The following is a 16,299-nucleotide window of genomic DNA, read 5'->3' as shown; positions in this document are numbered from 1 at the left end:
CTGGAGGGCCACTGTCCTGCAGAGTTTAGCTCCAACCCTAATCAAACACACCTGCCTGTAGCTTTCTAGTGATTTGAAGACATTGGACGTTTCTCAATATGTGTATTTAAGCGATCTTGTGTCCTTGTGTTCTCGCTCTACGTCAACCTTTAGTCTTTGCAACTTTACAGATCTTCTTTATGCACCAAGAGCTTGTAACACTCCAAAGAGAAAGGAAAAATCGAAATCGCATCATATGACCCCTTTAAAAATAACACAATTTTATTCTCAAGGACAACATTTGTACATGTATGAAAGCAAACTGGTTTGTAATGAGTGAAGATGGTAATGCTGTTTTTTTTTTAGTTGTTTAATCATCCTCTAGTGAGATTGTGAGATATTTAACATGTTCTTTTATCTTCAGTTGATTTCAGTAGAAGTTGTAGTGTCTCTGCTTGTCTTTTCTTTTTTCAGTTCTTGTTGTTCTTCCATCTTTCCTTCAGTGATTCTGCTTGTTAATAGCAGGTGTTATTACTAATGATCCATCATCACTCAGTTATCAGTATTCTAATTAACTGCACCACCACTTCAGTGTTATGTTTAATGCCATGTAGTGTCTACAGTCTTGCTGAATACAAACAATCAAGATTGCGAAAGTCGCAAGACGATAACAGTATAATTTTCAAAAACTTGCACTTTAAAACCCTTTTTTCAAAAGACTGTGCTTTCAGGCCCCCAAAATGCTGTTGTCGTGAAAATGAATGGCCAATATGCATAAAAAGTTTTCTGTTTTTAGTTGAAAACTGTGTCGTGTAAATGCCCCCTTAATTTAACACTGTGGATTTTGCAGTGTCAATATTTAAATTTTCTGAAAAATAACATGGGCTATATAATGTAGGGGCCTGAAGACTGTCAGGGTGTTTCTAAAGCGTTTTGTAGCACATTGCAATGTGGTCACCACAGTGCATGTGGCTTCTATTGCATTAATAATGGTTGCTGGGTCATTGTAAGTGCATGCTAAGCACTTAATTAATATCACAAGTTAACAGAGCCCACCTCCAATATTCTATGATATTCTGTTCCATAGATATGTCTCTCAGAATACCGATGGGCCCTTCAAGTGGAGCCAGACAAATTAATGTCCAAGCAATCTATTTATGATATAATCTATCTAATCATATAAATGAATATTTGTCATCATTTTGAATTCAGATGTAGTTATTCGGGTTTATTATTTACAATATAATTCTTTTATAAGACATAAGATGAAATTTTAAGACTGATTTCTTAGTAAAGTAATAGTACATCTATCTTTAACAAGCCATGTGATTAAAGTTATCATTTTGTCAAATTATTTCAACTCATTCAAAATGTACAGTAAGCTGAGTGTTTACGTTATTCTAATGTTTCTAAAAATTCAAAAAATGTTATAGGCATTTCAGAGTGTTTTAATATTGTATGTTTATTTTCATCTGTTTTTATGTTTTAAAATCATATGTCCCTTTTTGTCGCTCCATGAATCTTTGCTGTTAACATTGTTGGGTACACAAAATACATTTCTTTATTTAGGATGTGAGAACCAAATAACATTACCAACAACATTTGCTTGCTTCACGCTTTACTACTCAACTCTCACACTTCAGGGCGTGTTCAGAATAAAAGAGGAACCAAAACACGGATTCCAAGCAATATAAAAGCAAATTAGAAGGCAATGATGAAAAATAATAAATTCTAATGTTTACAGTGTAAACCCATGAAACATTTTTTTATTATTACAATGTGTAACCAGTCATGTGGTAAACCATGGAATTTCCATATAATACAAACAATAATTAAAGTGTATAATTAAAGTGTATAATACTTAGTTGTCAATCTTCAAGTGCTCTCATATTTATGGTTCTCTATGGAGACATATAAGCCATATATGCTTCTATTTATTTACGTTTGTGCATTTAAAACACTGGTCTTCATTTACATAAGTAGGAGGAGAGAGGAAATCCATTCCTACAAATACAGGGGGTGTGACCGTCCCCACCTTAAGGATCTCTCTTGCCATTGGTCTTCCAAATCCTGCAGCCAATTCAAAACCACATGCCACTTTCTGCACTCCCCCCACAAGCCACAGACTGCGTGAAGAGTGTGAGAGGTAGAAACAGGGAGAATCACCCAGAAGAACAGCAGAGACAGAGAAGGATGCCATCATATGCCACCAACATGAGGCTCAAGTTTTCCATTCTGGCCTTAACACTGGAAGCCGTGACCATTGTCCTGTACGCTTTTCTTGTGGTATATGACACCGGTGATGCTCACGGACATGATGGGAGTCATGCAGAATCGAATACAACTCATTCAAGCAGCCCCATTACCCTTTATCCCAGTAAGTATTCCCCTGAAAAATATATATGTTGTGAATAGTGTATATATGAGGTCTTGTTGTGACACCAAATTGATTGGTTTTAATTAAGTCTAAAATAGTATTTAAATAGTATTTTGGCTCAACCTGAACACATTATGTTATAACTTTAAGAGTCAGATCAGGTGGATACAGTTGGAAAATGGCAGTGACTGGTGCAGAAATGCTGTTAACATTTCATTGTCTTTGGCCACTGTCTGAATAAAATATTTGCTGGATGATTTGCAAATGAATTGATCCTCTTTAAGGTTGATATTTACTCTAGTCAACTTTGCTATTGAGTTTCATTGTACTACTCACTCATCAGTGTTCACTGACTGAGTGGTTTATTTCTGTGAAGGCTTTGGTGGCAATATTTCACTAATGTTCATTCACAGCACGCAAGTCCCTAAAAATACTCCCTCCGGAGGGGAGGCAATGACACCAGCTCTTGCACTCTCAGGAGAAAGACTAAGAGGAGAGGGTGATGAAGGTCAGCTTTGGTTATTTATCCATGTCATCCATCTAGATCAGTGGTTTTCAACTGGTTCTGATTCAGGAGCCAGATCTTACACTGAACATCAACTGGTGACACAATACAGTACAAAACTATTTAATGTAGGCTGCAAATGAAAACAAACAAAAAAAAGGTTGTATGATCAAACTCTGTCATTGCTATTAACATCATCATTACATTTATATATAAAATTATTAACAAGACATACTGTAGAATAAATAGGTAAATTGGCCCATTTGGATTTAATTTAATTTAATTTTGATGGTTTCATACTCTAAGCTGCCAAGAATTGCACAGAATGCATTATGGTTGCACAATAAATGTGTATGTAATATAATCTGGGTCATATGTTTATCTTGCATAGTTTTGTTCATGGTTTTCAGTGTTGTGTTGGTATTTGTGTAGATGTCTATGAAATGACAACAATTTGAGCCAAAATACTGACTGGATGTACATCATTTGATGTCAGCAACAAAGATAAGGGAAACATTCTCGCTTCCCCTTAAAAAGTTGATAAGCCTGTTTATTTTGGGCAGTGACCCACCAGTTGAGAACCACTGATCTGCAGAATCTATTATAAAAGGAATTATTCATTCAAGTAAACAGAAACACTGTATGTTTCCTTTGAGATGTTTTAAACTTTAATTGCATTCCTTAAATTTTCTCTACATGGTTTGCTAATTGGCAGAGATGACATGCATTAGTTGTAAAATGCCCTTATTTTCCTTTATCTTCAAATTGCACTCGTGGTTGTTTGCGCAGACACGGTTTGGACTGAAACCAACTCTGGGGTGTGGAGAGTATGAACATGCAAGATTAGTCTCAGTGTCACATGTGTCCTCAGTGTTTCCATTCAACCCTTCAAAATTTGAAATCTGACTTATTTTATTACACTGACAAGTACATTAAACTTAATGTCACTGGATACTTTTGTCTAGGGTTTGATAAGAACTGTCATCTGTTTCTTAATTACAGTTGTAACTTTCTTTGTAGTTTTCACAGTACCTCACAGAGACGCTGGACTATCCCAGTCCCCTTTATCCTATAAACAACTTTTTTTTTCTTTTTTTTTTTTTTTATTGAATTGTGAAATTCAAAGCAATCAGATTAAATACAATAAATATTGACCCTAGATAATAACTCTTTTGCCTTTGAGTTGCAAGAGGTGTGTTCAGAGACTATTAATTTAGTCACTTTAATGAATTTTTCATCACACAACATTCTTAGTAGCTTAAGTTTAAAAATGTTGAAGTGATGGGCATGTCTGTTTATAAAAATAAAAAAAAAGCTAATAGGAGTATACAAATTATTTGCCACCCATTGAACCTGATGACCTTTAAAAATGATTAAATGAATATGTGAAAAAGAAAGAAAAATAAAAAGCATATGTGTTTATAGACTGGGAAAATTAAGGCCATCTGTCACTTTGGTACATACACGCAAGGCATTCCAGAAATGAGTGAGAACAGCTTCAAAGAAAAGAAAATAAAGGACACTTTAATCTTGGCAACAAAGAAAACACATATAGCTGAGTTATGTCACTGTGCTCTAAATTAGAGATGACAGAATGTAATTAAGTTGCTAAACATCCACAAAGAGGGGAAACTTTCCACCCATTAGGAAAATGGGCCTTTGAGATTTTATCAGCAAATATGTTGCATGTGGGAAATACGAAAACTTTCACTGGGAATATTATTCTGTTTGTTGTATCAGCCAACAGTTGGGAAAAATGGATTGTGCACCTTTACTCAGCCGGCAAGATTATCTGAATTCCACTATGATGCTCTTCCAAAGTTTGCATACATGAAATAGCCACCTTTCATTGGACTTCCAGTGAAAAGCCAACCTTATCATTGTAAATATATATTGCTCAAGATTAACAGAAAGATCAGTGGAAAAGATTTGGGTCATGCGACATCTGATAAGGGTTGATAACCTCTGTTTCATCCGTGTCAGAGGCCCACCTAAATGTTTTTGAGGGGTTTTCAGCAGGACCACATTTTAGTACTTAACAACCATCAAAGACTAGTGACAATAAAGTAAATGACTGCTTGAAGACAGAGAAAGAACACTACTGTAGTACCACGGGAAGTTAGAAGGATGGGAAGGGCTGTGATGATATAACAAAACTAGATTCTATCACATTTTTGGGGATCCTTTGTTTCCACGAAACATCAAAAATGACCATTGAGAATTGAGTGCATGCAGTGATAAATCACATTCAGTTGTTTGTTTGTTTTTAGATGGCTTGCACAGCAAGATAAGACTGAAATTTGCTCATTTTTTTAATCATTGCGTATTTATCTAAAGTTTTCCTGTTTAGTCTTTTTCTTACTGCATCGTCATACAGTGGTTCTTTGTGTATGGTCTGCTGACAGCATGAGGTATGTTATAAAATGAGGATATGATCGTTTATTGATCATTTATTTGAGTCCTGATCCAACTGCCTCACCACTAAACTTAGTTAGTAGTACTTACAGGGGTCATCGGTCTTGATGAGCTTAGCAGATGTCAGACCATGAGCACTATGATTGATGACTATTTGGGTTTGTTACTGGCAAGTTTAGATTTCGTGTCGATTACTGAATGGGTGGACGCATTCCAAGGAAGACTGAATGTTTGGCTATTCAAAGCCTGGTGCCGCACCTTTTGGAAGTTCAAGCTTCATAGTTCCACTCATCTCTCTTGGGACTGACAATGAGACCCTTTTTAAACGTCCTGACAATCGTTAATGTGTCTGATTATTATCAGCAGGCACAATAATATGGTTTGTACTGTGTAGTCTGAAAACGGGCCTTGCTGATGAATCAGGTGTTCTGGACTGTATCCTATCTTTGTGTCCAGGGATGTTGACTGTACAGCTTCCTGAGTTGGATAGTCTACAACTAATTTCCTCTCTGCAGGAAATATGGGCAAAGGCCAGCAGTACTGGCGCTATGTGTTGTTAAGACAATCAGTGTGCACATTCAGTTATTATGAATTTATAGAAATTGTTATACATGTTTGCATTTCCATTCATCCATCAGCGTCTCAGAAGGGAAACACTCTGGATGCATTAATTCAAAATGCAGCAGTGTAATATACATTATAGCAATTCGATTTTTACTGCATGAATCAAAGTCACTCAATTTCTGACATAGTTTCAATGCCCAATGTTGGGTATCATTCATGAAAAGGAATGACTTCAAATCACTTGGTATGAAAGTCCTGTTTATATGCACCCTAATCTTTGCAGTCCAATTCGTTTACATGTGCATTGCATGTGCATCTATTCAAAATGTCAGTGCATGTGCAATGCCATGTTCAGAAACATGTACAAAACTGTCTTATGGTTTGTCATTTTGCAGCCAGTTAGAGCACTGAAAAGGCTGGAGCCTGGTTTGCTTTGAAGATGATAGATCCTGGAATAAGTACATTTTAACACTCAGAATCATGTGAATTGAATAAAATTATACACGCCAACAAGGTCAATAGGGGCAACTTCTTAAGCTGTCATTCATAGTCTTATAGAAGAGCACACAAGACCTTTGCACAGCGACAGAAAGAGCATGGTTATTGAATTGTTCTGGTAATTCAATTCTGAAAGAGATGTCTGACTTAAAACAGAATGTGTCAGTGTGTCGCTGTGTAACGATTCTAGGTGTACAGCTGTTAATCAAGAATTACATTGCTACTAAACATGTTACGCATTCACTGTGAAGAGATCTGCACCATAAAATGAACAGTTCACCCTAAAAAGAAAATTCTGTCATTTACTCACTCTTATGTTGCGTATTCTGGTTTTGTTTCCTGTTTGGAAACATGTACAATACCTGTCAAAGAACAAAAATATCAAAACAGCAAACATATCATGTAAGTAGCCCACTGTACGCTATGTTTCAAGTATTCTTTCTGTCATCATTTACTCACCCTTATGTCGTTCCAAAACCCATAAGACTCATTTTGTTCTTGTGAGCCCAAGACCCAATTGTTCATCTTTAGAACACAAATGAAGATATTTTTAGCTTGAGCTTCCAATTGCCATAACTGATATGTGCATTGATTAATGTTTACACGTGAATAAAAGCCTAAATTAAATGTTAATCATATGAAGAGACTGAGTCTCTTCAGAAAATTTGGACTAAACCGATCAATTCATATGGATTAGTTTAACAATCTCTTTCTAAATGTTTTGAAGCGTCAAAGTGGTAGTTGCATAGACTGTCAATGGAGGGACAGAAATCTCTCAGATATCATTAAAAATATCTAAATTTGTGTTCCAAAGATGAATGAAAGTCTTATGGGTTTGGAACGACATGAGGGTGAGTAAATGATGACAGGATTGTTATTTTTGGTGAACTATCTCTTTAAGTCACACAATAGCTTTGTGTGATAGACAGACCGAAATTTAAGTTGACTTTACTGATATAGCACAGTTTTACTGATATAGCACAACAGTGCACCCTTTCAATGCTGACCTGTTCAAACTGCAGATGGACCAAATGTGGTTCTAGAATGCTGTGATTTCAGGCTTCAGATGTGGAGAAACAGCTCTTTCTCATAAACTCTTTATCCATGTGTCCAGTGTTTCAGGATGTACACGTGATGATCTTCATTGGCTTTGGTTTCCTGATGACCTTCCTAAAGAGATATGGCTTCAGCAGTGTGGGCATCAACCTGTTGCTGGCTGCCTTTGGCTTGCAATGGGGTCTTCTCCTCCAGAACATCTGGCATATGCATGACGGAAAAATAAGAGTCAGCATCGAAAAGTAAACTCAACTTTTTGGTTATGGGGGGGATTTTGGGTGACAAAACTGATTATTATTTCATCATCTGTCAAAATAGTTAAAAGCTAGATGTTCTGTTGTATTTGACTAAATATGCCCATGAGTAAAACTTTTTATCCATCCCATATTTCCTTCTCTGCAGAATGATTAATGCTGACTTCAGTACAGCAACTGTTCTGATCTCGTTTGGAGCGGTTCTGGGAAAAACCAGCCCTGTACAGCTTCTCATCATGACCCTGCTGGAGATCACTATCTTCTGCATCAATGAGCATTTGGTTGTGGAAGTCCTTAAGGTTTGCACAGGCTCATTAGTTCATATACTTTAATCATTGCATATACTGCAATGATAATTTGTTTTAGCATTCTGAGGGAATCATTGTGAAGCCACTTCCACCCTTATTTGCTCATTAACTTGATAGTTAGTGTAGGTTTAAACTTTATGCATGATTTTAATACTACTTTTAATTAGGTTGAGGTTCCTTAATATTGGTAGCAGAGCCTCGTGAAATGTCATGCTATCTGAGATCCTGCAAAGGAACTCCTTTTATTACAAAAGGAAGCTGGGTCAAAGATGAAGGAAAAGCAGTTTAGGCAATTTTCTTTCTCCTTCCTTAAATTGGCAGAATAAACTTAATGAACACACCCAGTGTTACAATAACAACCGAAACACCATGTGCAAAACATCTTCTTCATCTTGAAGAAGATATACAGTGGGTATAGAAAAGAATCACCGCCCTTTAAAATAATCACATTTTGTTGCTTTGCAGCCTGAAATGAAGACAGACAGTTTTTGTTTTATCCAGCTGTATTTACTCAGTGCAACTTATAACATCCAAGTAAAAGATATAACACCAATATGTCAGAAAATAATAATAATAATAAAAACAGAATCACTGATTCTGAAAACGGATCACCCCCCTCCTAAAAATGACTTGTAAACTCAATCAGGTGAAGCTAATCACCTTTTCAACGGCACACAAAGCCATTTGACTTTCAACTGTGATCAGCTGTGCTCATTTTGATCAGCTCAGCATGAAAAGAGCTTTCCTGGAGCATTTCAGTCCTTGGTAGTGCAACTGAAGCAAACAATCAACTATGGGTGGCAAGACACTGTCAAAAGATCTCCAGGATAAAGTTGCGAACAGGCACAAGTCGGGAGATGGATCGGAGAAAAAAAAAATTCAAAGGATTTATCAATGCGTAGAAGCTAGTGATGGGAAGTCCGGCTCTTTTGGCTCGGCTCCCTTAGAAGAGCCGGCTCTTACGGCTCCCAAATGGCTGTTCATTTAGTATCACTCGGAGTCTTCTCTTTTAGCCTAATTTAGCAATTGTGAATGGATTGTGTGTTGGTAAGCAATTTTTTTTATTCAGTGTTTTTATAATAGCCTTATTTTTATGCATTTTTTCGTTACAAAATATACAGTTACTATTATTTCATATTTTAATAAAACTTTAATTGAACACAGAACCACAGCAAACAAATCAAATAAATAAAGGCAAAAGTCTTAACATTAAGACTTTAGTGCAGGTTGGCATTCAGAAATATCAGATGCCTCAGCTTGGGTGTGCTGATGCTATTTCTCCTCTCTGTGTTTATTTGTCCTGTTTTTGAGAACACTCTCTAAAAAGGGGACTGATGCTGCAACAATGCAGTGTCTTCCAACCTTAACCAACGCACCTGCGTTTAATTCCGGATCCCCCGTCTCTTTGTCGCTCTGTGTACCTGGCCTTTACCACTACACTCGTGTGTCCCCCTTCCTCCTTTCACATAATGGTATGATCCTAGTCTATCCTCCCATGTGATTTTGAAAAATGCATAAAAATAAGGCTTTTATGAAAGCACTGAATAAAAAATTGCGTACCAACACACAAACCATTCATAATTGCTAAACTGGGCTAAAAAAGAAGGCTCCGGCTGAAGATTCGGCTCTCCCTGACGGGAGTCGGCTCTTCTCGTTCGCTACAAATAATCGGCTCTTAGAGCTGGCTCGTTCACAAACGACACATCACTACTAGAAGCACAGTGAAGTCTATTATTAAGAAGTGGAAGGTATTTGTTAAAACACAGACCCTCCCTGGATCAGGACGTCGCTCCAAACTGGATGAAAGAGCAGGAGGAAACTGGTCAGAGAGGCTACCAAGAGTCTGACAGCAACTCTGAAGCAGCTGCAGGAATTTATGACGGAGAGTGGTCATTGTGTGCATGTGACAACAATATCACAAATTACCCACAAATGTGGCTTGTATGGGAGGCTTGCAAGAGAAAATCCACTCTCACTCTCCTCATGAAAGGCCACATGCAGTCACAACTGAGATTTGCCAAAACACACCTTGAAGATTCTGAGGCAGATGAGACTAAAATTGAATTATTTGGCCTCAACAACAAACAATATGTCTGGCGGAAATCCAATACAGCTCGCCATCCAAACAGCATTCCTCCAGTAAAGCATGGAGGTGGTGATCTCCTGTTATGGGGTGTTTCTCTGCAGCAGGGACTGGAGCACTTGTCAGGATAGAAGGAAAAATGGATGGGGCAAAATACTGACAAATTCTTGAGGAGAATCTGCTGCCCTCTTCCAGAAAGTTGTCAATGGGAAGAAGATTTACCTTCCAACGTGACAATGACCCAAAGCACACAGCAAAACTGAGCACACAGTGGTCGAAGGAGAAAATGGTAAATGTCCTTGCATGACCTAGTCAGAGTCCAGACTTAAACCCCACTGCAAATCTGTGGAATGACTTGAACACTGCAGTCCACAAACGCTGACCATCAAATTTAACTGAACTTCAGCAGTTCTGCAAAGAAGAGTGGGCAAATATTGCAAAGTCAAGATGTGCAAAGTTAAAGCAAAAGGTGGTTCAACAAAATACTGACACGAGGGGGTGATCTTTTTTCCAGCTCAGTGATTCAGTTTTTTATTTTTTTCTGACATGTTAGTGTTAAATCTTTCACTTAGATGTTATTAGTTGCACTAAATACAGCTAAATAAAACAAAAACTGTGCCTTCATTTCAGGCTGCATAGCAACAAAATGTGGTTATTTACCACATACCCACTGTAGTGCCTGGATTACCTGGGGATAAGGAAATAACATTTTTATTATTATCTTGATTAACTCACAACAGCACAAACCATTCTTGTCTAAATGGAACAGGTCTGACATTGAACAGTGGTGGCATCTCAAGGAAACAAATCTTACCTTAAAGCAGCAGTCAAACATACCAAAAATCTTTCATCTGGTATTCATAAATATTCTTGTCTCTTAACAGGTTTCTGATGTTGGTGCCTCCATGACCATCCATGCTTTTGGGGCTTATTTTGGATTAGCTGTCGCTCGTGTTCTTTATCGCCCTGGTCTTCGGAACGGTCATGAGAATGAAGGATCAGTCTATCACTCAGACTTGTTTGCAATGATCGGTATGTGTAGACTATAAAACAGAATAAATAGCTATAAAACGGAAATTTGCCCCTTATTGCACACTGTAATCAGAGTGACTAATGAGATTTGCTTACATGGGTCTTATTTGCCCACATTTTCTCCTAGAGCTTCAGTAAATAATGTTTGCATAGAGTTTCAATAATTTTTTACATATAAAGGTAACTGGCAATTGGTAGACGCCATATTTAAATGAATCAGGCTGTGAGGGATTGACACACTCAGTGCGTTCCAAACGGGATATATTAGTATCCCTTAGGGCCCTTCAGAATGAAGGATTTCGAAGGGTACAACTGATGGACACTTCAGGCTCCCATAATCCTTTGCGCAGATTCTTTGCATGATGACGGCGCCTCCGTGTGGGTACGTGATGATGAAGGGATTAGGGCATAGGGATGAGCCCTTCCGAATGGAACGCAGGGACAGTCTGTTTAGTTCAGGGGTCTCCAACCCTGCTCCTGGTGAGCTACCTTCCTGCAGATTTCAGCTCCAACCCCAATCAAACATGCCTGAAACATCTAATCAAGGTGTTCAGGGTTGGAGCAGAGTTGGGACTGAAGTCTGCAGGACGGTAGCTGTCCAGGACCAGGGTTGGAGTTCCATGGTTTAGAATGTTGTACAGGTGTACCTTTGTGTTGTTGTTTCAGTCAACAAAACATGTCTGTACAAAAACTTTCAGCTCCAGAAAACAGTGTTGGTGACTACACTGCAAAAAATGCTTTTCTAGCTTAGATATTTTGTCTTGTTTCCAGCCAAAATATCTAAAAATTCTTAAATCAAGAAGGATTTTCTATAGAAGTAAAAATTATTGTCTTGTTTTCAGAAAAAACAAGTCAAAATTAAGTGAGTTTTTGCTTGAAACAAGCAAAATAATCTGCCAATGGGGTAAGAAAAATAATCTTGTTTCAAACCGAAAACAAGATTATTTTTCTTACCCCATTGGCAGATTATTTTGCTTGTTTCAAGCAAAAACTCACTTAAATTCGACTTGTTTTTTCTGAAAACAAGACAATAATTTTTACTTGTCTAGAAAATCCTTCTTGATTTAAGAATTTTTAGATATTTTGGCTGGAAACTAGACAAAAGATCTAAGCTAGAAAAGCATTTTTTGCAGTGTAGTGATGGGAAGTTCGGCTCTTTTCAAAGATTCGTCTCTTTTGGCTCGGCTCCCAAATTGCTCTTTATTTAGTATCACTCTGAGCCTTCTATTTTAGCCCAATTTAGCAATTGTGAAAGGTTTGTGTGTTGGTAAGCAATTTTTTATTCAGTATTTTCATAAAAGCCTTATTTTTATGCATTTTGCTTTCATTACAAAACAAAAAAAATACACATACTATTATTTAACATTTTAATAAAACTTGAATAATAACACTTTAGTCTTTAGTGCAGGTTGGCATTCCGAAATATTAGATGCCTCCGCTTGGATGTACTGATGCGATTTCACCTCTCTGTGATTATTTGTCCTGTTTTTGAGAAGACTCTCTCCGAGAGGACCGATGTTGGAACAATGCAGTGTCTTCCTACCTAAACCAATGCGGTTGCGTTTAAATCCGGATCCCCCATCTCTCTCTGTCGCTCTGTGTGCCTGGCCTGTACCACTACACTCGCTATCTTCGGAGTGTGTGTCCCCATTCCTTCTTTCACATAATGGTATGATCCTAGTCTGTCCTCCCATTTGATTAGCCGCATGTGTATTTTTATTTTTTTTTTTTTTTTGTAATGAAAAATTGCATAAAAATAAGGCTTCTATGAGAACACTAAATAAAAAATTTGCTTATCAACACACAAACCATTCACAATTGCTAAATTGGCCTAAAATAGAAGGCTCCGGCTGAAGATTCGGCTCTCCCCGACGGGAGTCGGCTCTTCTCGTTCGCTACAAAGAATTGGCTCTTAGAGCCGGCTCGTTCGCGAACGACACATCACTATGGGTGACATTTAAATGCAACTTAAGACTTTAAGACAACACAATCTATTGACTGGACTGTACCTCTGTAGCTCACAGCATAATTTGTGTCAAATCAAATAATTAAAGTGCAGGGCAGTCTCCCTGGAACACTGCACTTGCATTTGCGGTTTGGTAAGCATACTTACACTAAAATGTGTGTAGAAAGGTCCCTGCTGAAAAATCAGCATGAATTCCATGTCCCAGGTTGATTTATGCTGGTATAGTGCTGATACACTACTGGTCTAGCTGGTGGACCAGCATAGTCCACCAGCACTACCATTTCCCATGGGGGGTACCAGGCAAACCAGAATCCCATGCTGGTTCCAACGTGCAAAACATGCTGATAACCAGCCAACCAGCATCCTATTCTGGTCCCAGCATGCAAAACATACCTAATGCTGGATTTTTCAGCAGGGGTAATCATATAAATATAATTCACCAAGCATTCATTCACCATTCCACTCTTCCTGTGTATGTAGGCACAGTCTACTTGTGGATGTTCTGGCCCAGCTTTAATTCTGCTATTGCTGAACCTGGTGATCCTCAGCTAAGAGCTGTTATCAACACCTATTTCTCTCTGGCTGCTTGCGCTCTCGCCGCCTACGCTACCTCCAGTCTGGTGGAGAAGAAGGGGAAACTTGACATGGTGGGTCATGCTAGTCTCTTGTTATTTTACCAGATCTCACATTTCAGCAGACCATGATCCTTTTGACTTAACCTATTGTCTTTTGTGGCATAGGTTCACATTCAGAATGCCACACTGGCTGGAGGAGTCGCTGTGGGTACCTGCGCTGACATGGACATCCAGCCATTTGGAGCAATGGTGATCGGAATCACAGCAGGCGTTATCTCCACCGTTGGCTTTAAGTTCCTCACTGTATGAGTTCCTTTCATATCCCAGTGACTCTAATTAAAAATCAATCACATATTAATCCGTCATTTTTTTTTTTTGTTCTCCTCAGCCCATACTCGCCTCCAAACTTGGAATCCAAGACACCTGTGGCGTGCATAACCTCCACGGCATGCCAGGCATACTAGGGGGCCTTGCCGGCATTTTGGCTGCAGCACTAGGAAAGAAAGCCGGGTAGCTTGCAGCTCTTTACATTGCATCTATAGGTTTTTGCTATTATCAGTATGGCAACAAATGGGTTTAATATCTCTGTGCTTGTTTATCCCAGTGTTTCACCAGGCTATCAGGCATGTGGTTTGGCATCATCTCTGGGTTTTGCTTTGGTGGGTGGGTTGATCACAGGTGGGTACCAATACAAACACTATAAAATCTGCAAGATATTGTAATGCATAAAGTAAATGGATTTAATTAACGTATATGAAAAAATGCAACGCATGCATACAAATGACATGAATATATTTCTTCCTAGAAGAACTTGAACCCATGTTTTGAATTATAATCTGTTTTCACATTTTAACCATATTAAATAGTTTGGCATAATCTTTTATCATTTTTATTGTTTCCTAGTAACAAAAAAAATATGTATAGAGTGACATATAATAGTTATTAAATGTAAACTTTTTTGAAAAGTTGTTGTTGTTGTTGTTTTGTTTTCCCATAAAACCAAGATGAATTCAGAGAGTGCATTTTAAAAAGTACAAAAAAAAAAAACATTACAAAAGTAAAACATTTTTCATACCTTCTCCAGGTCTGATTATGAAGAGTCCATTCTGGGGCCAGCCACCTGATCAAAACTGCTTCGATGACTCAATCTTCTGGGAGGTACGTCAAAATAATTAATATGTTAATGCTATTTTGTAATGCAAGGGCATGTTCACAACTGTTTTTAATGCTTAGGAAAATGTCTTGTAACGACAAGTTTAATAATTGTGGATGCTTTTCATATGCAGGTACCTGAGGAAGAAGAGGAAAACGAAGAGCGTTTGACTCATGGCGATTATTCCAAGAACAAAACAGAGGCTTGAAGCTCTGCTCCAAACCAGTTCACTTCGCAAATCAAGAGACCCGGTCCAATAAGCACCTCGGCTGTTCAACATCAGCATCTACTCCACTTACTAACATCTTCAACAGTGAAATCATCATAAGTACTAAGAGATGTCATGTATTATTTTGTAATGGGTGCTTTTCTAAATACATGTAGCGCAATTTTAAAAACACCTGCCATTCATTTTATGACACTGATAAGTAGTGTCTCAAACCTTTTTAGCCGGATTAGGCATTATATAATGAAATGTAAGATGGTTAAAAGTAATTCCCAAAAAGTTACTAAGCTAACTCAAAGTGTAGGTCAGTTATTGTCGTCATCTGCTGAAATGCACATAACTGAATAGTTGCTCACTGTAATGTGCCAAACATCTGAGCCAACGCGAGACCCTGTGCTTAAGTGTGTTATCAAAGTAGTTCATTTTACTTTGAATAAGCTTTTATTATTATTGTGTTTTTTCAGACCCAACTTTCATCATCACTAGACATTTTGACCAATGCTCTTGTAAGGAAAAAAAATTAACTTAAATTATTTTAGCAAATGGCTGCAATATAACAAAGAGTGAAAAATTTAAGGGGGTCTGAATACTTTCCGTACCCACTGTGTATATATATATAATCATGCATAGTCCACATCCAAAGAGAGATCCTTCAACTTTCTTGCAATAATTATAGTTGCTCATTATTGTGATCAGTAACAACCCTTTATACAATGACACATGAAGTATTTTAAGCTATTGTATCCCAAAGAACTAACAAAAATATTGGTAACTTTTATATTTTCACACAATTTCTAATACTTTAATATGAACTCAGGCAAATACAGTGGCCCCAAAAAGTAATTAAAAAGTCACATTTTAAAATTGCATACAAAATATCAAAAATAAAACATTGGCATGCATTTAAAAGAAAGATAACTAAGCACACTTTTCCAGTTTGTTGGGATAACATTAGTGGAGCATGTTCATAGTTTATATGATTATCTTCAGCTGTTGTTGCTCTACTAGGACACCTGAGTGAACTTGTGAATTTGAGAAGAACTAAATGCATACCTCCACTAATGGACCCTGGGACCAACTGATTAAAAATAATAACATAGATGACTAAGAAATGAAGTTAATTCTGACGAAACACTCACTGAGGAATCATCATTTGTTGACAGTGTGATGTAGTGTCAAGAAGAAAAAAAAGCGTTTTGGGGCCACTGTACATTTACATCTTTGAAACTTCATCTTTTTGTAAGGATTGTAGTCACACAATAGCCTTATATAAAAGCTCTTTTACTACATTGCTTGAATGTTTAGCTC

The 16,299-nt window shown here is 37.6% G+C and overlaps 1 protein-coding gene across 1 annotated transcript; it reads left to right on the top strand.

Moving 5' to 3' along the window:
* The first annotated feature begins 2,096 nt into the window (after positions 1 to 2,096).
* Positions 2,097 to 15,156, top strand: LOC107695981 (ammonium transporter Rh type A-like). Its single transcript, XM_016496106.1, has 10 exons — positions 2,097 to 2,356; positions 7,453 to 7,636; positions 7,797 to 7,947; positions 10,924 to 11,071; positions 13,518 to 13,684; positions 13,778 to 13,915; positions 14,001 to 14,122; positions 14,217 to 14,290; positions 14,697 to 14,770; positions 14,899 to 15,156. Exons 1-10 carry the CDS (start codon positions 2,173 to 2,175, stop codon positions 14,971 to 14,973), a joined length of 1,317 nt encoding a protein of 438 aa, XP_016351592.1. The 5' UTR covers positions 2,097 to 2,172; the 3' UTR covers positions 14,974 to 15,156.
* The last annotated feature ends 1,143 nt before the right edge of the window (positions 15,157 to 16,299 follow it).

Source organism: Sinocyclocheilus anshuiensis, unplaced genomic scaffold (assembly GCF_001515605.1).
Source record: "Sinocyclocheilus anshuiensis isolate Anshui unplaced genomic scaffold, SAMN03320099.WGS_v1.1 scaffold742, whole genome shotgun sequence".
NCBI lineage: Eukaryota > Metazoa > Chordata > Actinopteri > Cypriniformes > Cyprinidae > Sinocyclocheilus > Sinocyclocheilus anshuiensis.
This window is presented reverse-complemented; position numbering and strand designations above follow the sequence as displayed.